The following is a 22,245-nucleotide window of genomic DNA, read 5'->3' on the forward strand; positions in this document are numbered from 1 at the left end:
TCTGTGATAAATGCCCAAGATAATTGCTGGATCATATCATAAGTACATTTTTAGTTTCAGAAGAAACTGCCAAACTATTTTCCAGAATGGCTGTACCATTTTTACATTCCAGTCAGCTAGGAATGTGTGATCCCAATTCCTCCACATCCTCACCAGCTTTTTGGTGTTGTTACTATTTTTTTATTTTAGCCATTCTGATCGGTGTTTAGTGATGTCTCATTGTAGTTTTATGTTTCATTTTCCTAGTGGCTAATGATATTGAATATCTTTTCATGTGCTTATATTTCATCTGTATCCCCTTTTTTGGTGAAATGTCTGCTCATGTGTTTTGTCCATTTTCTAATTAGATTGTTTGTTTTCTTACTGTTGAGTTTTGAGAGTTCTTTATATAATCTAGATACCAGCCCTTTGTATGATACATAGTTTGCGAATATATTTTCTCAGTCTGTAACCAGCCTTTTCATCCTCTTACAGGTTTTTTTGCAGAACAAAAGTGTTTAATTTTTATGAGGTTCAGTATATCAATTTTCTTTTTATAGATTGTGCTTTTGGCATTAGGTCCAAGAATTCTTCACTTAGTCCTAGGTCCTGAAGATTTTCTTCAATTTTTTCTACAAGTTTTATGGTCTTATGTTTAAGTCTAAGTCTTTGATCCATTTTCAGTTATTTTTTTGTATTAGGTGTGGGACTTAGGTCAGTGTTCAGTTTTGGGCCTGTGGATGTCTAATTGGTCTAGCACCATTTGTTGCAAAGGCTAACCTTCTTTGACTTTACATTGGCAAGATGATCCCTCCCATTTTGTTCTTTAGCTATCCTAAGTCCTTTGCTTTTCCATGTAAATTTTAGGATAAGGTTGTCTTTGTCTATAAGAAACTTTGCTGAGATTTTGATTGTAGTTGCATTAAATCTGTAGATCTGTGTGGGGAGATTTGACGTCTCTGCAATGTTGAGTCTTCCAATTTATGAACGTGGTAAATCTCTCCAGTTATTTAGATCTTCTGTGATTCTTTCATTTTTTTTGTAATTTTCAGCAAAAGAGATCCTGTATATATTTTGTTAAATTTAATATTTAAAATATCTAATATTTTATATTTAAGTATTTTGTGTCCTTTGGTGTTATTATAAGTGGGATAGTGTATTTTATTTTATTCCACATAGTTGTTATCTCAGAGCTTTTTGTGCAGAACTTATGGAGTACTCTGAGGTTTTCACATTCATAGAAAGGGGAGAGGAAGAGTTGAAATTTGTGGCTTGAATCACAGGCATTGTGAAAACCAGGTATGGAAATAGTGTGAGTACAAAAGCAGACAGACTCCAATTTAAGTCCCACTTCTGACACTACTGGCTTTTTGTGACTTTGGGCAAGTCATTTAACTTCTCTGACTCTGTTTCTTCAATTGTCAGAGGGAAAATAATACCTCCTGTGCAAATCTTTTGTAAAGCTTTGAGATTGTGTGTGTGTGTGTGTGTGTGTGTGTGTGTGTGTGTGTGTTTGTGTGTGTCTGCGCGCACGCCAAACACCGGTCTCAATATAACTTTGTTCAGGCTACAGTGGAATCGTGTAGTTTATGGTTAGGATTCACAAATGAGAGGCAAAGTGTACCTACTGTTGTGAACAGTCTTAAACCCTTCATGGTGCTAATTTTCAAGGATGTGAAGTCTTGACATAACTCTTGTCCTCAAGGGGCTTATAATTTTGTTGAGGAAGCATGCTGTGTGTATAAAAATTCCAGGACAGGGTATCACTTGTGAGTTCAAAATGTATGGGGCAGACAGTGGGTGCATCAGAAAACTTTGTCTTCCTGGGTTTTGTTTGCTCTTTTGTACCCTGTTCAGTGAGGTAGCTTTGGGATGTTGTTGATGAGAGAGTGTGGGGGTGGGAGGGGGTGTGTACAGATTTAGGGGAAGGGATTCATGTGGGAATATGTAATTAATTTTTATACTTTCCCCAGTAAACCATCGACCCTTTTTATGATGTCATGAGGGATTCCTTAATTTTGCAGCTGCTTCCTGATTACGTCAGAGAGGAGCCTCTCACCCCACAGCCTGGAGCTGCACTCATACAAGAATTGGAAACAAATGAAGTGCTGAATATCTAATGGCTTCCACAGGGAGAGCCAGTTCAGACTTCCCAGGCCTCCTTTTGCAAGGTCTTCCTCAAGTATTTCTGACCCCCTGAAGTGTCTTTGTTCTGGAAAGACAGAACTGGCTGAGAGCCAAGTGGGCAGGAGCTTGGGGACTCCTTGATGCAGACCTCAGTCCCTCCAGGTGTTCTGCAATCCCGAACTGCTGCCCCTTTCCTGGGTCTCCTTTGGTAGGTGTTACCCTTTTCGAGGCCCCAGGATCCTCTGGAATCTGCCGAGATTATTAGTGAGAGAGAGTCCTTGGCCTGTTCAGTGAATCCCTTCCCTCCCACACATCATCTCCACCTTCTTTTGATTTTCTCTCTGCAGCATTTCTCATATCCGTGCACTCCTGTCCATTCCCTCTTCTAGCTCCTATAAGAAAGATGTTACGTTTACTTGGCATTAAAAAGTTTACGAAGTGCACTACATAGAATTTCTCTCAGTTCAAACAAGTTCATGCCCTGTTGGCTTCCCAGCCAGTCTCCCTTCCTGTTCTATTTTTCCAGCTACCCGAATCTGTCCTAAATGTTTTAACTAGATTATCCTTCATGAAACACTCACCCGTGCTTCATTCAGAAACCATGAGTGAGTGCTAGGGGTGCCTGGGTGGCTCAGTTGGTTAAGCGACCGACTTCGGCTCAGGTCATGATCTCTCAGTTTGTGAGTTCGAGCCCTGCGTCGGGCTCTGTGCTGACAGCTCAGAGCCTGGAGCCTGCTTCAGATTCTGTGTGTCTCTCTCTCTCTGCCCCTCCCATGCTCACACTCTGTGTCTCTCTGTCCCTTAATAATAAATAAACGTTAAAAAAAAATTAAAAAGAATGAAAGAAACCTTGAGTGAGTGCTCTTCTCACTGCCTGCCAAATCAGGTCTGTGTTCCTTGCTGTGGCATCTCAGACCCTCTGCTTTGTGGTCCCTGTCACAAAGTGTGGCACCCTAGTGCATTGCTTTGCTTGTCTTGTGGGAGTCTGCCTGATGTACCCCTATCTGCACGCCTCCTTAACAACACTCCCATCTCTCCTTCATCCCCCAATTCCATCTTTGTTCATTTTTTGCAGCCTTGCTCATAAGTGCTCTCTTCCATGAAACCTTTTCTGATATATTCTAGCTGGAAGTGATTTTCTCTCCCTCTGGTCAAAGAAAGCATCTTACTTCCATCTTCCTTGAATTATAGTTATTTGGGTCTGTGTATCCTTCCTGTCTTCCTCGTTAGATTATCATCTTCTTACGGATGGATCCCATTTTCCTTTGTATCTTCCACCGTTGGGATGAATAAATAACTTTGGAACCAGTGGGAGAGGTCACTTTGTTAAGAGGTTTGGATTTCCTTTGCCCTCATAAGTACCCACTAAAAGAAGTTTTACAGAGTTTTACAATCCTAGAAAATCCCAAAAAAGTAGCGGGTATGACAGGAGGGGCTCTTAGGGAGGAAACACTGGCTTCCACGTTCCTCTGTCTTTTCGCAGCTCTACCCTGTTTGGGGATATGTCATTCATGACCGGCCTTCAGTCAGCCTAACTGTTCTGCCATTATGCTTGAATAATTTGCTTGGGTGTATTAGTGCCTGACTTTTCTGATTCATTTATTTTATTTCTCAGGGAATAAAGTGATGCCCTGATGGCATGGACATCTCTGCTTTTGCTCTGAGATTTTATCTGGTTTCTCTACAATGGCTGCCTCTTCCACACACACCCCTCCAACCCCACCCCTCCAGTCAGCAACTGCCACAGGGAACTCTGTAGCCCAAACAGCAACAGTCGCAAGATGCTCTCACTGCCCACTTCCTGTACACTAGGAGGTTTTGGTGGGCTGCTCAGGAACTGTGCCAGCCCTGTGTCTGACTGGTGACTGACTCATGAGAAAAGCAGCCTTATGTCTGAAAGATAAGAGCCAGCAAATCGCCTCCAGGTGGTGTTAGTTTGGAGGTGACTGACCATTCATTTCCTGTCTTTGGGAGGAGCCGGTGGGGAGGGAGTCTGTGAATAAGTGGTCTTGCCTGCATTTTTCTCCAGCTATTAGTGAAGCAGCCGAGCAAATAGTTGGTTCTCCCTCCCGAAACGGCTAGTGGACCCCAGTGCCTGCCGAATCCGTCCGTTGCTCTCAGGGTACCAGAGCTCTGTGTCATCCGTCCTGTGCCTCCCCGTCAGCGCTCTTCTCATCGTCTTGCCAGGAAGCTGGCTGTGCGCATCAGGGAAACTCTGCTGGTCTCAGTGCTGCCAGATTTTTCTGTGACCAGCCAAACCTCATCCCTCCCGGTACTAGTTTCCTCCAGATCTCTCCCTGACCTAGGAGTTGATCAGAAGTGATGGTTCTGAACCACTGTCCCTTGGCTGGGCGTGGAGGGTCCCGGCAGGTGGGCCTGCCTCTCCCCCACTCCCCTCCCCTCTCCCCCTCCTCCTGCCTCATTCCCATTTCCTGCAGGAGGATGCTTTGCCATCCTGGAGCCGTCAAGCACAGCTTTGCTTTGGCAGCACCGTCGCGCACACACTGGTGGGAGAGGGGACGTGTTTATCACTTTTCCTGGAGATTATCTGTTTAAGCACTTCTCTGACAGTTACAATAACAAGGGCAGTGTGTTGTGTTTCCCAGCAGAAGGACACTTGCTGTTGAAAGATGTATAGCACTAATTAGAAATACATAACATCCGGCCACATGGCAGCCTTCTCCCGGCCGCTCCATTTCCTGATTTCATACAACTTTGACGACAGTTGGTTTATGTTTTCCATGAATATGTTCTGAGAAAAATGAGAAAGTCTCCCTGTTACACAGGAGTGAGAAGACTATTTCTGCCTGAGCAGGTATTTGGGCACAGGAATAGTGGGAGCTGTGGTCACCTGCCCGTCCAAGAGCATGTGGGAAGAAGGGGCAGAATCAAGTTCAGACCTCAGGTGACTTTCTTGGTAAGAAACATTTCTGTCTGACTTGCGTAGCCAAAACCATCCCCCTAAACCCTTGAGCAAGCCTGCTTTTGGAAAGAAGGGGAAAGGCTGTTTCACAGTGTTAATGAGTTCCTCAGCTCATGTCAGCCTCCTGCTACCTGACACCGAGCCAGAGGAACCCAGGCAAATACCAAGGCAAACAATGCTCTTTCCTTCCCCACCCCACATCATTTGTCGGTCTGGCCCAGCCCAACTCTGGGGATATGTGTGGGTATCTGTCAAGCCTCGGGCCAGTTCCCTAGCTCTAGCCCCAGATTGGTGGGCTCTGGGAATCTGGCTACTGTTTTCCCTACTCAGTTGTATGAGAATCAGTACTTCTCAAGGAGTGGCATCTTAGGGCTTCTAGCCTGCAAAAGCCTAAGTAAAGCAAAGAGTATCTCCGAAGATGCCATAACACTCAATGTATTTCTCACTGGAGGCACTGGGTCTGCATTGCCATGGTTACTTAGGTAAATAGCAGTTTTTTTTTTTCCCCACCCAACTGAAAGTTCCTAAGGTTGCAGGGACTGTGTTTTATTTGTGGCTGTGTTCTCCACAATACACAGCACAGGGTAAAGCTCACCATAGATGCTCAGTGTGTGCTTGTGGTACCATAGAGCCGTGGAGGAGGACAGGCCTTCCAAAAAGTGCTCTCTGTGACGTGGCCAGAAGACTGACTGAGACCTAGGCATTCTGACCCCCATAGAGCTGTGATATCATCACCTGCCTGATCAGAGCAGAACAGCTTCCTGGTTTGTAACTCCCAGACCACTGCAGGAAGTACTGACAGGCCCTTTATGGAGAGGCGGGAAGAGGTAAAGGTTTAAGGTGCCATAACCATGGCTAAGAACAGAGCATTCATGAAGCTACCTTTTCAGCTGCTGCTCTGAGAGGTAGTTGAGCCCTTCTGCACTCACAGCAAAGACGCTCCCGTTGTTGCTACCCTGCATGGTCTCCAGACCTTATTGCAGGAGGCTTAAAAAGGGAGCCAACCTGGACTCCCCAGAGGCCACAAATGTCATTGTTTTTAAGCAGTTCGTTCTCCCCCTTTGAGCCCTAGTCCAAACTTTCGCTCGAGAAATAGCCTAGCCTGAGATTGCCATTTGTCCTAAAAATAGAAATGGGCTTGGTGAAAGTAATCTCCCTTTGCCCATCTTAACCTTATCCGGGCTAATGAGAGTATCTTATTGTAGTCTTGGGCTTCTCAAGATGCCAGTCTCTTTGAGCTAAGACACCCCCTTTCATGCCTTTTAAGGACCTTCTGTGTGCAGGTAACTTCTGCCTAAGATGCCCAGTTGATAAGGGGACACTAATGTCAGCTACCAAGATGTGGCCTCCCCTTCTCCTGTTCTAGCTTCCTCTGTTCTGTACTTACTGCCCCAGTCTGGGCTGGCCTCGTTGCTAATTAGAGGCAGGCTGCTGGCAGTGCCTGGCAAGCCCTTAGGCTCAGCTGGGGCGGTACAGACAGTGCTGCTGCCCCTGGTTAGGGGTGGAGGGGAGAAGTTGGCAAGGTTTTTTTAGGATGGCTTGCACATCTTCCCCTTCCCTGATTTCTACACTCTCTCCCCTTGGTTGTTGGATGCTTGCATCTTGGTCTCTCTAGCAGAGGTTTGGGGTCTTACCAGAAGAAGAATCAGAGTGGTGACCTATTCTAATCGCATGGACTCTTACCACTTCCTTACTGCCTGCCGCAGTTGGGTTGGAAAGTTAGAGGGTGACATTTGGGACCAGTGGGCATCTGGAGGGATGGCAGGAAAGCCACAATAGATGAATACTTTGCTACACTGATGCTATTCATATGTTGGGATCTTCTGAGCAGCAGCCTGTTCCTTCTCACTCCCAGGGTTCTCTAAAGTGGTTTGGGGCTGGCTTTGTATACTCCAATCATGTTTGCTCCTGTGGCTAGGGCGGTTTTGGAATAACTGTGGTTGTGTAGCATCTCCTGGAGTAAAGACTTCAATTAGGCCCCATTGACAAGACTAGTGTCAATGAGGAGAAAGTCAAGAGGGCTTTCCTCTGGCTACTGAGGTTAAAATGCAGGCAGGCACAGAGATCAAACATGTGGCTAATTATCCTTTTAACACTTGGAGATTCAGAGAGTTCTCATGTATTACAGAGGGAATTAACAGATTAGTTGCTGCCAGAGCAAGTGACCGGGCACCCGATTTCATCTCGTGTGTGTATTCGGTGTCTCCTCCTCTGAGGCTGCAGGTTGGACTTTTGCCTTCTGTTTGTCTCCGATTCCTTTCAGGTCTGGGTGAAGTGGCTATCAGGGCAGTCCACTGACAAGCAAGAGGTACAGACAACGGTTTGAGAGTGTGTCTGTCGCCTCTGCCAAAGAATGGCTCTAGCCACCATGAAGGTGGCTCCTTTCACTGAGACCTGCAGCTAGAAGGAAGTTAACCAGGCTGAGAAAGTGAGGGGCAGAAGGTGCTGGTATTGGGAGCCAGATTTATTGTTTAGCCCTAGGGGAAAGAATTTGTGAAAGAAAAAAGAAAGTACTTCTGGCTGAGTGCTTATTATATGCCCATTTTCCTATGTAAAATGAACTCATTCAGTGAAAATAGGTTATTTGTAAGTGGAGGATTAACAGGAGGTAAGGATGGAACCAAAGTTGGTGATTCAAGAAGATAATTTAAATTTGTATTTTTCTTCTCTTAATTGATGTTTGTACTCCTGCTATCTATACATTAGAGAGACTGAGTTCATTAAATATGACTTCTTGTTACTATAGCTTCACATTATTAGTAGGCTACTAAGTACAGTGACGTGCAGCTCTGGCTCAGACTGTCCACCCTGGGGCCCCTGGTCTTGGGGAAGTGATGCAGAATTTGCACAGGGGGTCCCTATAATAAGGTTATCAAGCGCTTACCCATACACCAGCCATCGCAGTAATGATTTTATTTAACCTTATAGCTATCCTTCGAGGGAGGAAATATTGCTGGCCCTAGTCTCAGATGAGGAAAGGGAGCCGAGTGACGTGACCGAGTATGTGCACCTAGTGAGGTAGGGAAGAGTAGCCCTTGGCCCCCAGGGCACTGATGGAGTGTCATTTGCCTCTCCTCAGACTGCTTCTCAGAGGAGTGTCGCTCTGTGATCCAGGAGCAAGCGGCAGCGCTGGGCCTGGCCATGTTTTCTCTCCTGGTGCGGCGCTGCACCTGCTTACTTAAGGAGTCTGCCAAAGGTAAGGAGATGAGGGGCCCCCTGACTGATGGCCTTTCCCCTGCCTGGGCCCTGTCCAGACAAGTTCAGGATGCTACGCTGCCTTCCAGCGTCTCCTCCCTCTACTTGACATTCTTCCTCCTCCCAGCAATCCCCTTCCTTCTGCCCACCTAACTAGTCCTGCCTCCTTTTGCATTCTGTGTACCTCTGTGGCCCTCTGTCCTTGGGGGAACTATCCCCTCCCCCCTTTCTCTAGTAGTTAAGATTTTCACTGTACCTAAAAGCTGCTGCGGGTTCCTGCAGCTTTAGAAAACCAGCAAAGAGCGTTTCCTTTTTTGTTCATAATTGATGTTTTAGTTTCCCCCCTCTATCTCTATGTCCCTCTTTGTCTGGTACTGGTGATTGCTATAACCACTGTGGACCAGCCACCTTGTGAGACTCACTGAACCAGAGCAGGGGCTATTTTTAGCCCTTGCATTGAGCAGTGTCCCCATATCCATTAAGGCTGCCCTTAGAAATCTAAGCCTGATTGCTGAGCCGTATAAGGTAGGGCTGAAGGTTGCCCCTTTCTCTCAGCTCCTGGATCAGTATTGGTGTGTATTGAGGCCATGCTGTTGTCCCTCTGCCACTTCAACTTTGTGGGTGCCTCCAGACCCTGGAGCTGCTTTTTTTTTGGAGGGAGGGTTGGGGTATCTTTTTATTTTGAAACAATCTCAAATATATAGAAAAGTTGCAAGGATAATACAAAGAATTCTTACATACGCTTCACACAGATTCCCCATTTGTTTACATTTTACCATAGTTGCCTTTTAAGTTCTCTCTCTTTCTATACACATGCAAATATTTATGCTTATTATTATTTTTGTCCTGAACCATTTGATTGTAAGTTGTAGACATGTTAGCCCTTTACCCCCAAATACTTGACTAAATATTTCCAAATAACAAGGACATTCCCTTACATGACAGTGCAGTTATCAAAATCAGGAAGCCAACAATGATATACTACTGTTGTTGAATCTACAGACCGTATTGAGTTTGTATCAGTGTCCTAAAAAAAAAAAAAAAAAAGTCATTTTCTGGTATAGGACCCACTCCAGGATCACACATTGCAATTTAGATGTCGTGTCCGTTTTAGTTTCCTTCAATCTGGAATTGAATGGTTTCTTTAATGCTTTCTCAGTCTTCCTTTGTTTTTCATGACCTTGACATTTTTGAAGTGTGCAGGCCACTTTGTCGAATGTCCCACAGTTCGGTTTGTCTGATATTTCCTCATGGTCAAGTTCAGGTTATGCCGTTTTGGCAGGATCCCTGGTGCCATGTCAGAGCTGTGCTGAAGGAAAGCTAAAAGGGGGGGGCTAGAGGCCAGAGTGGCGACTTCAGCCAGGCCACAGGTGGAGCAGAAACAGCTGTCTGCAGGGGCAGACCCAGTGCACTGGTTCTCTCTTTGTCCTGCTTTTCAGAATCCTCTTAGGTGCTGGCACTTGTCCTCCGCTTCTGGGCCCAGCTTTCCTGTGGACTTGGTCTCCCTTCCCTAAGAGCTTGCTGCCGTCCCAGCGCCCCAGGCCTCACTCGTGGGCCACAGCAGACCTAGGCCCAGTTCTCACCCTTTGCCTCTGCAGCTCAGTTGTCCTCTCCTGAGGACGAGGATGACCAAGATGACATCAAGGTGTCTTCCTTCGTCCCGGACCTGAAGGAACTGCTCCCCAGTGTGAAAGTCTGGTCAGACTGGATGCTCGGCTACCCAGACACCTGGAACCCTCCGCCCACGTCCCTGGACCTGCCCTCACAGTGAGTCGGCCCGCTCGTTTCTCGGCACTGCTGACCTCGGCCCGCCTGTGCTCCCACGGCTCCCCTCCTGGTCCTCCGTGTGTCCTCCCACCCGCCACCTGTTTGTTCGTCTCGTCCCTCCTCATCTGAACTTTACTTTTCCCCTTCCTTGAACACCTTCCTTGTCCCCTGATGTTTTAGGCTGTTTTCCCTTGTTCTCGGGCCCGTTCCTCCTCCTCAGTCTGCCCTCCTCTCTCACTCCGAAGTTGCTGTTTTGTTCTCTGTCTTTGCCCTTGCTCTCTCGCTCTCACTTCATGTTGTTCATGCCCACCGTCTCTGTAGCGGCCTCTCGAGTCTGGCCGTGTGTCGGTGGCGTGAGGAGAGGCCTTATCTCTTCCTCTCTCTTCTAGTTTGTCTCCACGCATCCGTCGTGCTCTCGTCCTGCTGCTGCTTTTGCTGTCTTACGCATGCTGCTGCTCGGGCCTTCCTCTCACACGTTGTGATGTATGAGGAGGGTGACTGCACACACCTCTCTCTTTTGTTTACGTCACTTCCCATCTCCTTGTTTCTGGGTGTCAGTGTGCTGTCTGTCAGAGCATTTGTCGCTGTGAGGTGTGTCGGTCTGGGGAGTGGATGTGTCTGTGTGACTTTTTTCCTTCTTTTTAAAAGCTGTGGTAAAGCATATGTAACAAAATTTTTCATCTTAACCATTTTTAAGTATACAATTCAGTGCTATATTATATTTACATAGTTATGTAGCCATGCATGGCTGTTTCTTACGTCCGTATCTGTGTGTGGGTTCTATCTCTGTATGTGCCTCTTTGGCTCTGGTTGTCTGTGTGTGTCTGAGTGTGAGGGCCTTTGTCTGTCTAGGGGTCTGTCTAAGGGTCTTTGGTGTACCCGTCCATGTCTGTCCATGTATACGTGTCCATATGTTTCTCTGCGTTGTGTCCGTATCTGTGTCTGTGTCTCTCTGTTCTTGGGGATGGGGGGGTGGTCTCTTTGCAGGGCTCGTGCGCCTCCACGAAGGGGCTCTTTCAGTGTGTGTCTCTGTCCATCTCCATGTCTCTCTGTGTCTCTCTCTGATTGTAGGTCCGTGTCAGTGCATGTGTGCTGTAGTCCTGTCCATGTGTCTGTGTGTGTGACTGTGTCCTGTGGGAGTGTCTGTATGTGTTCCTGAATATCTGTGTTCAAGACTGCGTGTGTCTGCGTCTCTGCTTGTCCGTGACTGTGCCTCTGCGCGTAGGTCTGCATCTGTCTGTCGGAAAGCAAATCTCTGTGTATGAGGGTCTGCCTGTATCTACCTGCCTCTGCCTGCCTCGCCTGTGTCTCCCTACCCGCTTCACCTATTGCCTGCCCGTCTCTGCTTGTCTTGGCTTGTTCCTGCCTGCTTGCCTCTGTTTATCTGCCTCTGGGGTTTGTGTGTGTCTGTATCAGGGGTCAGCAAACTATGGCCCATGAGCTAAGAACGGTTTACACTTTTAAATGGCTGAAAAAAAAATCAAAAGACTACTATTTCATGACTTGTGAAAATTGTTAGAAAAGTCAAATCTCCGTGTCCATGAAGTTGTACTGGAACACAGCCATGCTTGTTTGTTTACACTTTGTCTATGGGTGCTTTCACACTGCAGCAGTTGAGCTGAGGAGTCACAGCAGAGGCGTTATAGTCTGCAAAGCCTAAAATGTTTACTCTAGCTGTTTACAGAAAGTTTGCCGGCTCTTGGTGTATATCTATGTTCCCATGCGTCCCGTTCTTTTCTTGTGTTAGCGTCACTGCGTGTGCTCACGTTTGCACAGTAGTTTTTTAACGCGTGTGCATATTGATGCCTGTTTCTGGTCAGCTCTGTTGATTGTCCATCTCTCTCTCTCTTCCTGTCTCTGCCTCTGCCTCTCTGTTTCTCTTTTCCTCTCTCTTTCTCTCGCCCTCCTGCCCCGTGCTGTCTTGTGGTCTCTGGCAGGTGCGGCATACTCAGAGCTCTGGGTGCTGCGCTGGGGGAGGGTGTGTGTTTGGGTGCGAGCGTCCTTAGCCAACACACCACCATTCTTCTCCACTGCTCTTCTCTGGGAAGGTCACACACTGGAGGGTAGAGTATGGAGACCTAGGCTGCTGCCGATGGCACTTCTGGGAATGGAGAGGGGCACTTCTCTGGGCTGGGTGCTGCCCACATGAGTCCCTCTAGACTCATGGGTGATCCACAGAGGGAAGGCTGCAGCAGAGGTTTCTGGCCAGTAGTTATTGACCTTTCTGTGTGGACTGTCTGCCTCTTTCCCCCCTTTTCTTCCTCAAATTTCTTCCCTGTTCCTCACATCAGGAAGCACCCCTGGACTGTCAGGCCCTCTCTCCCCAGTTCCCTTCCAGCTCTGGCTCTGTAACTGTGTGAGTGATGCTCACAACATCAGACAGTTCTCTGCATTCTCCTGTGAACCTTCCTAGGTTCCCAACATGTATCCCAGGCTGACGCCTTCTGAGCCAGGGTTGAGACCTGAGTGGGGCAGCTGGGGCCACGCAAAGGAATGGACTGATCTGCTGACCAGGGGTAGCTGTTTCCCAGCAGTGTTCCCTAAAGAGTTAACATGTACAGCCTCAGACTTTTCAGGCTGTTAATCTATAATGCCGACTAGGCAATTTGCAGTTTTGGAAAGAAACTGACAAGGAAGGGCTCAGCTCTCCAAGTATCTGAAGCCACTGCTTCTGAGCATGCACAGGGGTCACAGAGTGTTCCTCCCTTCCTCTCGGGGGGTGGGGAGGCAGACCATCTGTCCCTGGAGCTTGGGCCTTCTCTGGGTCACCTCACCTCACAACCACAGGTCCCTTAGATATGGTCCACCCAGCCCCTGTTTATCCATATCCCAGCCATCAGTCCTGTTAACGCTCTTCTGTGACCCGTCTCCCTTTATCCCTCCTCCCTCTGTCACTCCCTTTGGCTTTTGTTTGGCTGAGGAAATAGAAAGCTCACGCAGGAAGTGCTGGGCCTCATTTGCTTGAGGTGCCGAGTCTGTTTTCTCTTTGGATGCTGTAGCAAATGGCCCGTTGCCGGCATATGCAAGCTGCTGCCCATCTTTGGGCAAGGGCTCAATCTGCAGCTGGGCACGTGGTCCAAGCTACAGCCGTCCCCAGCTAGGCCTCACCTCTAAGGCCACAGAGAGGCAGAGGGGGTTGGGACACTTGAACAAATTTGCTTTTTCTTTTCAGACCGTTCTTCACAGGGAGAGCAGATTTGACCAAATAATAAATATTGAATCTGATTGCCTAGTAAACAAGTTCCTGGAGCAGTGGGCACCACTGATGAATCCAGTCTAGGCTGGAGCAGCCAGTGTGGTAGAGAATGGAGTCCCCTTCTGCACTGTCTCTGCAACCAGGATTAGCAGCTGGTTGTCTCTGGAATGCAAGTTTAAGCATAAAGGAGGAGCTCTTGCTGTCCTGGGGCCTGGCCACAAGGCATGGTGGTTTGAGGGCTGGGGCCTCTGTTGGACAGCGCAAACCTGGCCTGCCCACTACTGAGGGTAGTCCCACCTCATAGCTGTCAGGTGCTGGAAAAGTGGAATGAGAGTTTACTTCCCTCCTGTCCAGTTTCTCCTATAGCTGGCTAACACTCACTGAGTAAATACCATGGTGGAGAGATTGGCAAGGTATGGTGGTTCTCTTATGCTCACTGATCTTTCATACTCTGGAGCCTTTTCTTTTAAGGCCCTAGGGAATAACACACTCCAGATAGTTCTGCAGATGTCAGAACAGTAATCCCTGTGGCACTCTTAAGGTCCAGGTGCTGATCTTCATTTTGGAGGTTTTAGAAATGCACTCAAGAGACTAGGAAGGAAATGGGTTCTACCTGACATCTCTCCTTTGCATGTTTTCCTTGGTTTTTGCCTGTATTTGTTCTCTACAAAGACAGATCCATCCTTGATCCTAACATAAGGTGATCAGATAGCCTACATTTCAGTTTGCCTCTCCTCCAGAAACCCTCACTCCCAAATTATCTCCCTGACCCACTTGAACCTTTAATTAATCTAGCTCCCTTTGTTCCCTCCCTTTCTTTTCGTTGCCTTCCTTCCTTGTACAGTTAGAGAATCATTCCAAAGCTTTCTTTGGGGAATTCCAAAGCTCATCATAAGTCTCCTTGGTTCTCTCCTTTTTTGCCCATATTCCTCTTCTTTCCAGTCACATCTGCTTTCCCTAGGCAGTAGCCACCTAGCACGTATGGAACACCTCGGCTGGTGATGACACTGCAGAGTGATAAGGGCAGGATCTCAGGGCCACTTGTGCCTTCCCGCACAGTGGCATTAGTAGGTATGTGTGTTGGAGTCAGCATGTAAGTAGGTTGACTTCCCATTTGTACCTGTTAGGAGTTGTGATAGGATGGCTTTACATCCCAAGAGATTTTGGTGCAGAGGATTGTAGCCGAGTGTGGAAATTTGCCTTGGGTTGCTGTAAAAGACAGTGTAGGGTGCTTTGGTCTGTTTAGAACAGACCACAGTGTTTGGAGGGACCATCTACTTGTGGGGTGTGGGGGAGGAGTGGGGAACGTGGTTTCTGCACTAGGCCTCTTGTTAGCAGGGAGAGGTAGCTGCTCCCCGCTTTACCAAGTGAGCGTGAAGTAAGCCATGACTGTCAGGTGATGGAGAGGAGCAGAGCAGCAGGCTTTCACGAGCCTAAGCATAGTGACCCCTCACATCCCAAGACCTTTGGCAAGCTAGGGCAGCGGGACAGCCTACCTCATTTCATAGTCTCTGCCGAAGCCAAATCTTCCCTCATCTTGATCTCTAGTTCTCAGTAAGTGAAAGAGTCAGGGGACTTTGAGAACATCCAAACCTAGCCCAGCTGTGGCAGTTGGTTTATTGCTTTCAGCTGGTACTTGAACCCAGGTCCTGGTCTTGGAGGCTTTCCCAGGTTTAATCCCCAGAGCTTTCTCTGCAGCTGTATGACACTGCGCTGACCCCGAATGAGGATAGGAAAATAGAACCAGTGCCAAGCCAGAGTCTCTTTTTCATTTGGAGTCTGGCTGTCTGCCCATGACCAGGGTTACATAATGGGAAACATAGCTGGGGCTCTGGAGAGCCCGCGTTTCACCAGGCTGCCCAGACCTTCGCATTCTGATGCTATATATCTTCCTAATTGTAGCTCCGATGCATTTATCACACTGTTGGATTGGAGTACTGTTAAAAAAAAAAAAAAAAAAAAAAACCCTCCAGAAATTCCTGGACTTGCTACTTTCCATGCCTTGTCTTGTATAGTCTACAGAGCATGCTGGAAAAGGCTTGTAGGGAGCCCTGTGAGTGCTGTCACATAGGGAGACGTGGGGATGTGTAGGGAGTATGCAGTAAGCTGATTTCCTCAGGGAGCCTACATGTGTTGACCCTGTAGATGAGATAGACATTCTTGAGTTGAAAAACAGCTAGTTCACTCACCCTCACAGGGCAGGTCTGGAATAAGAACTAATCCCAAGTCTAATCGGCACCCCTTCAAGGACGCTTAATACGTCTTCCCAAAAGGGCATTTTAGGAGGTCACTAAGTAATGGTCCATCAGCACTTCCCTGAAGGAAGTGGTGGTGACTGTGGGAAGCCCCTTTGCTACCCTGGCTCCCCACCCAGTCTCCCTGGCTCCGGGTTGGGGCGTCAGCACTACAGCCTGGCACCAGGGGGTTCCTCTTCCTCCAAGTGCTGAGTGTGAGACACACGTGATCTCTCCCACGACAGGAGTCTTTGTCCCCTCCCAACTCCTCTCACAGGACTTGTGAGAGGAAGGGGTGTTGGCCTAAGGCTCCAGTCTGACCCCAACAGGGTACAGCAGCTGACCCCAGGGAGAGTACTTTCCAGCTCTGGGCTGAGGTTATTTGGGTCCAGTGTGTGCTAAACTAAGAAGACGTGTTGGAGTGGTTACAGCTAAAAATTTAAGAGAGGCAGGAACCGTGAGAATCCGCACCAGGGAGGCCACCAAGGGCTCCACTCATGCCGTGGAGATGCTGAGGTCCCCCGGGGGCTGCTCTTTCCCAAACACACAGTGCTGATGGGTTTAACACACCATAGTGATGCAACAGAGGCTATACGTGTTGAACGTAGCTTGGGAAAAGTGCAATCAAACAAGGCACTGACCTAGATAGAAGCTGAGGGAGACACAGTAGAGGTACTTGAGAAATCCTGGAATGAGGTTACTGTGACCTGTCGTTGGCCATAGGGCTCCAGCTGCACTGCTTAGAACATGAAGAAGTTTGTATTCTTGGAGTAGTGCAGGGTGACTGGGCTTCAGAATTCAATTTGCCCTATTGGGCAGACTTCATTTAAGTTGGACAGTCTCCCAGGGGCCCAAGTCGACTTGTTTGTATAAAGTAGAAAGGCAGAAGGGATTATCTTTTACTGAGTCTTCTATTCTTTAGTGGTCACCTAATAAACAGCTGTTATTCTCGGAGGATGACATCTTGCTGCCCATGTCTTACCTGCTAAAACAGTGATCTCTGACAGCCTTGTCTCCTCTTCATACTGTGGTGGCATCGAAAATACACTCTAGTTCCTAATCTCAGAGAGCTGCATAGATTCCCACCACCCTCACCTCCACCTCATCCCTGAACCTGTTGAGCTACTTTAGCATTGATACCAGACAAGATCCTCAGCCCACTGAAAACAGAGTTGGCCTGACATCTCAGCTTTTAAGGGCTTCCTATGCTATTTAAGCCCAGGTACTATCCTTTTGACTCTGCCAGCCCTGTTGGATTCCTTCAGGTCCATTTCTGCTATTAGCTGCTCACCGCCTGCAGTTTTCTCTGGTTGGGTGGGAAGTCCTTGGGGCTACAATGGTCTCATGTTTGCCATTGAACCCCCTGTGGAGAGTTGTGGGCTGGAACATAATGGTCCATAGGCAAACAGGTTTTTAAAGGTACATATTGCATATCTTATGAGCATGTCTCCTGTTGTGGCCTTTTGTCTTTCCCCTTTGTCTCTGTAGCCCACAGGCTTTGTCTTTTTCAGCTTCCTTGTGTCTAGTTTCTGTGCCACCTTGGCTACATCTCCAGAGCTCCTCATCCCAGGAACCAAAAGACCCAACTTGTTTCCCATCTGTACCACAACTCTGATCTTCCATAGCTCTGAAACACAATGCAGGGCTTCTTCTCACTCAACTCTTTCCGGGTTTGTTCTGCAGCTGTGGAGTTTGAATGTTAGTGTTTAAACAAGCTGGTATTACACAGGAAATGGCCACCTCCACAGGCCCCTGCAGGCTTGTAACATGGGGTCATTGTACTTGATATTAATCACCAGTCAGCCTGTTCCCCCAGTAAAAATATGAAGGGGTGTGTGAGGGCTCCGTCCTCCTTAGACTTGCCAGAAGGATGGCCTGAGCCCTGGTTGGACCTTAGCACTCCACTCTCCAAACTCTCCTTCCCTTGGCCCCGCCCCGGATGGAACTTGCAAAAAAGTTCTCACCTGACCTCTTCCCTATAAAGCTGGCAGATCTGCCTTGCTTTCTGAGTTCTAGGAAGGAGATATATTGTGGTATAACTTGCTCACCTATCTCACACCTTAACCTTTCAGGTGTTGAATGACACCTTGTGTGCCATTCAAAACTCCAAAAGCTCAAGAACACAGAAACCTATTAGTCTGTCTGACACCAGGGCTTCTCAGTTCCTTGGACTGAAGCTGCTTTTCTAGGGCTGTATGCAGAAAACAACTTCAGCCTGAAGGGTTAATATGATTCCCCAAGTCAATATCCCCCAAACAAGCAGCCAAGAGTGTGTGTTGGTTCATTTCTGTGAAATGTGTTTCCCCAGTCACCTGGGCTGGCCTGGGCTGCATTGTATCGGCCAGCAGCTGCACTGCACTCAAACTGACAGCTACATTAAACCTTGGAATTCTGAGGCAATAAAAAGTAAATTAACTCTTATTTTTTTCCTTTCCTGGTGGAGTAAGTGAATGCATGTCTGTAGGGAAGTGAGTGAGCCTTGGTCCTGAGTACATACCTCTAACTAGCCACTGCTGGTCTGTCCCAAGCTAGGATCTGGTGTTCAGACTCCAGCCAGGGGTCTGCTTTCCTGGTGTGTGGTGTTTCTGTGGGGTTGGGCCAGTGGGTCACCCAGCAACTGCTGATCCTTGCTCACTAATCACATTACAGCTGCTTGAGAGGTTCCCTTGCCACCATTCTGAGAGCCATAAACGGACTTGTTGGACACAGTTTCATATTCTCTGGCTGCTTTGTATCTGCTTGGTAAAGAATGCATCCTAACTTTCGTAGGATTTTGTGGGCTCTTGGAGCTTCCCCAAAATATGAGCTGGGACCAGAACAAGCCAGAGGCACTTGCCCAGGCTCATAGCATTCTAGAGGGTCTGTTCAGAACCAAAGGTTATTTGAGATTGTCTGAAAAACCTTTTGGAGAGTCATTTCCCCAGTGTTTCTAGAAGATTGGGAAAAAGCTTCTCGTAGCCACCAGAGTTTAACTTTGGGCTCCTCGGTCCAGGCTAACGTTGAACCCTTAGAACCCAAGGCATGAAGGTTGTGAGGCACTCCTAACTGGGGATAACGAGCTAGAGCAGGAAAAAGCCAAGCTTTTCCCCTTCTATTCATACAGGAAACCCTATGTTCACCCACAGAACTGACCTCTCAGCCTAGAGGCCTGGTTGAGGGTAAGCTGAGGTGATGATGCCCAGGTTCCAGGAATTACCTCATCCTTTTGCAAATATCTTAGCTTTTGAGCTCAGGCATCTCACCTAGTTTTTCTAAGTACCTCTCCCTTTTAGAACTAGTTTTCCTGCCACTCCCCTTCCCCTCCCTCTGTGGAGAGTCACCGGATGATACATGGGTGCCTAGTCAGTGTGTTCATGTCCATGGTTCTCAGTTGAGAGAGGAGATAACCAGTGATGAAATGTGAAGTGATCTCGGGCAATCCCACTGAGATACCAGAAGAAAGCAGCTACTCAGAATCAGAGTCCAAACACAAGACCGGTCTGAATGGATCGGGACAGAAATGACCTTTCATTGAAGCATTTTGTGTATTCCCTTGGTTCTGCTTAGTCTAGCGTGGCCCTTGGGCCCCTTTTTCGTTCTGAGTTGGGAACTCAGGACACTTCCTATGTCTTTTGGCACCAGCTGCTATCTTACAAACCAGCACTGGGGTAGGAACTCTCCTCCACTTCATTTTTGCAGTGAGCCTTAAGGTCTTGGCACAAGGTGGGTGGTAATGGGCAAAAGGCAGCTGTGGGCAGGGGTCCCTTGTGGTGGCCAGCAGTCTCTGGGAGGAGTCAGTTTTGGTTTATCTGAGCCTTAGGGGACAGGGGAGCATGGTAATGAGAACCACATGGTACCACATATTTCTTCGTCTTGGATCCAAGATGGTAGGGGTGGGAGGATGAGAGAGGGATGTGGGGCCTCCCACTGTGGCAGCCGTGGGTAATTTTCTTCTGCCTCTCCCTGACTGGGGATGCTGCTGCCCACACCTCCCTACCCCCCAACTATGTCCTGAAGCAGTCGGGTCCTTGACCTGCACAGCACCAACCAAGGCCCCCAAGCCAAGAATTCAGCTGGGAGACTTTTCACCTTCTTCCTTCTCACTGTCGTCTTTCCTGTTTATTTTCCAAATTGCTGCTCTGCAGCCGAGCAGTGCCTGTTGGCCAGAGCTCACGAGCGCTGTGGGATTGGACTCAGGCAGTGGGCTCAAGTGGCCAGCAGGGCACTGGGGGAGGAAGTGGGGAGCTGGAAGAGCCTCCCTGTGCGTCTCCCATGGGCAGCGCTAACCTCGGAGGCGGCCCTGAGCAGCCCTATCACATCCGGTGCTTGTCTCTGCAGCCGGGACCGGAGGATAAACTATCAGAGCTGTGGGGCAGTGCATCATTCCTCTTATTATTTTCTTCTCTGCAGATGGGGTCGTGGAGAGTTCAGTTCCTTTTAACCCTCCAAGTTCTGTTTATTCTACAGCTGGTAGCCTCAATGCCGCGTTTCCCATTACATCACAAAGGGGCTCAGGCAGATCTCTGCACAGAAACGTGTTGCAACTGTTTATTTTTTTCCATATTTAAACATTTCTGACAGCCAAACTCAGCTGAGCCAAAAGATGGAGCTTTGTGAATGAGTCTGGTTGTCGGTGTCTGTGCAGAGAGAAGGCTTTAGAAAACTCTTGTCCCTCCAGTGATTCTTCCCAAACATGTTCTTTTTCCTGGGCAAAGCCTGTGAAGCAAGTTACTTCTGCAGTACACGTGTGTTGATTATGTGCCGTTGTGTGATTAATGGGGCTGTGTTCCGCCTGGTTCCCAGGACACTCTTGAAAACAAGATGTTTCATTTCATTGCCTTTTCCTAGTGCAGTGATTACAGTAAATAAACCAGTGCAGGCTCCTTCCACCTGGAGCCAGTCAGGGAGTCCCCACACCCTACTCCACTTTCTCCCCCAGCATCACCTTCAGTGGCATGTCCCTTGCATGCCCTCTTTTCTGCCATCTCCCAAAGGCTCCTAGTCTCCAGGAGAAACAAATTGCTTAAGGCTGAGGCCCCTCCCTAGCAGATTTGGCTCATGCGCAGTAACTCCTCTGGGAAGATTCCAGGATGTAGCTCATTCGTAGTTCTCTTTGCTTCTCGCCTCTTGCCACCCCACCTCTTGACCCTAATTGTAAAGCCTTTCATTATAATTCTCCTATGCAACTCACTCCTTTTGAAGTACAACTTAGCATCCACAGGGTGTGAAAACTGGGACAGTCCCAGGCAAACCAGAATGGTTGGTCATCCTGTGTCTAACCTTCCACAAATGAGAGAAGGGGGTGGGGGGTTGTGGGATGGCCAAGACAGCACTGATACTGGTTCGTCTGCTGGGATGCATGGGAAGCTTTACTGTCCTGGGATGCTCTTGGCAGGCCAGGAATGAGGTTTTTGTTGGGGTGTGTGTGTGTGTGTGTGTGTGTGTGTGTGTGTGTGTGTGTATGTGTGTATGTGTTTAATTCCAATATAATTAATATACAGTGTTAGATTAGTTTCAAGTATACAATATAGTGATTCAACAATTGTATACATTACATAGCTCTCATCAAGATAAGTGTACTCTTAATCCCCTTCACCTATTTGTGTTTGTGTGTTTGTTTGTTTTCCTGCTTATATATAGGAAGAGATTTCTAAAGCATTATAAGTGGGGGGTGGGGGGGGAACACACGTGACTCTTCCCATGGCGTGACTGGCCCCTCTGGCTGTATGGGAGGAGGGGAGATTGGCGCTCTGTTACTGTCTTGTGGCATATACTTGGCTGGACAGAAGTGGGGGAATTCTGGGAGCTGCCTCAGGCCCTGGGTGTCTAGAGTGTTTGAGTAAGTGTCTCAGGCACACTGTCTGGAAAGGTGACAGGACCTGCATTAGGCAACTGATTCTCTCAATTCTTTTTCCTCTCTGGTTAGGATTTAAAAACTCCCCCTAATCAATTTCAACTTTGCATAGATGGACACTTGCCCACCAGATTGCTGCCATGGATGCAATTTTGTGCCCTAGCTTTTTGGGTAAGATTTCCTGGCAGATGCCAGCCATAGACAGCATTTGCCACCAGTACCTCTGTTCTCAGCAGTGCTTAAAATACTTTAACTGGTCCCTCTTTACAGCTGTTCTTCTTTTCTTACCTTATTTCTCACAGGGTTGCTATGGATGTGTGGTCGATGCTGGCTGATTTCTGTAACATATTGACTGCGGTGAATCAGTCTGAGGTGCCACTGTACAAGGACCCGGACGATGACCTCACCCTTCTTATCCTGGAAGAGGATCGGCTTCTCTCGGGCTTTGTCCCCTTGCTGGCTGCCCCTCAGGACCCCTGCTACGTGGAGAAAACCTCGGATAAGGTCAGCCCCAGGCCAAACATCCCTCCCCATTCACCCCTCCTCTTAATTCTCCAGACTTTTTTATTCTTGGGAAGTTTTCTGTGCAAACGGAACATGATTAAGTCATTGAGAAGGGTGTTAAGGGAAAATATCGACCTTTTAGCCGCTGACATCCAGCTCTGTGTCCTGAAAAAAAAAAGCCCTCTCGACTTCCTTTGGTGTGTGTGTGTGCTCGCTGGCATGTTGTATATACGATCATTTCCTCACTTGTTTAAATAGTGCAGCTTGTGTTGGCAGTGCTCTCACTCGGCTCCAAATGGTTTGCATCATGCTTAAAGCACCCTCCTTCCTCCCCCCTCTCCTCCTTCCCCCCAGCCACAAAACTCTGCACTAGGAAAACAGCCAGGGCTTTTTCCCTTCTCTAAGGAGGAGAGTGATAAATAGGTGACTAGAGAGAAGCAGACACCATGTGTTAACTTACAAAAAAAGCTTTTAGGAATATGAAGCA

At 47.9% G+C, this 22,245-nt stretch overlaps 1 protein-coding gene across 3 annotated transcripts in view; it reads left to right on the top strand.

Annotated features, from left to right (window-relative positions):
* The window catches only part of SMG6 (SMG6 nonsense mediated mRNA decay factor), a 230,829-nt gene that overhangs the window by 94,791 nt on the left and 113,793 nt on the right, over positions 1 to 22,245 (top strand). For all 3 annotated transcript variants that reach the window (XM_025916024.2, XM_086686330.1, XM_086686331.1), the window contains exons 11-13: positions 8,109 to 8,225; positions 9,823 to 9,991; positions 21,557 to 21,758. In XM_025916024.2, the coding sequence (XP_025771809.1) occupies positions 8,109 to 8,225; positions 9,823 to 9,991; positions 21,557 to 21,758 (488 nt within the window). The remainder of the gene's footprint in view (positions 1 to 8,108; positions 8,226 to 9,822; positions 9,992 to 21,556; positions 21,759 to 22,245) is intronic.

The sequence above is a fragment of the Puma concolor genome, chromosome E1 (assembly GCF_028749965.1).
Source record: "Puma concolor isolate L17-30 chromosome E1, mPumCon1.1.hap2, whole genome shotgun sequence".
In the NCBI taxonomy this organism is placed as follows: domain Eukaryota; kingdom Metazoa; phylum Chordata; class Mammalia; order Carnivora; family Felidae; genus Puma; species Puma concolor.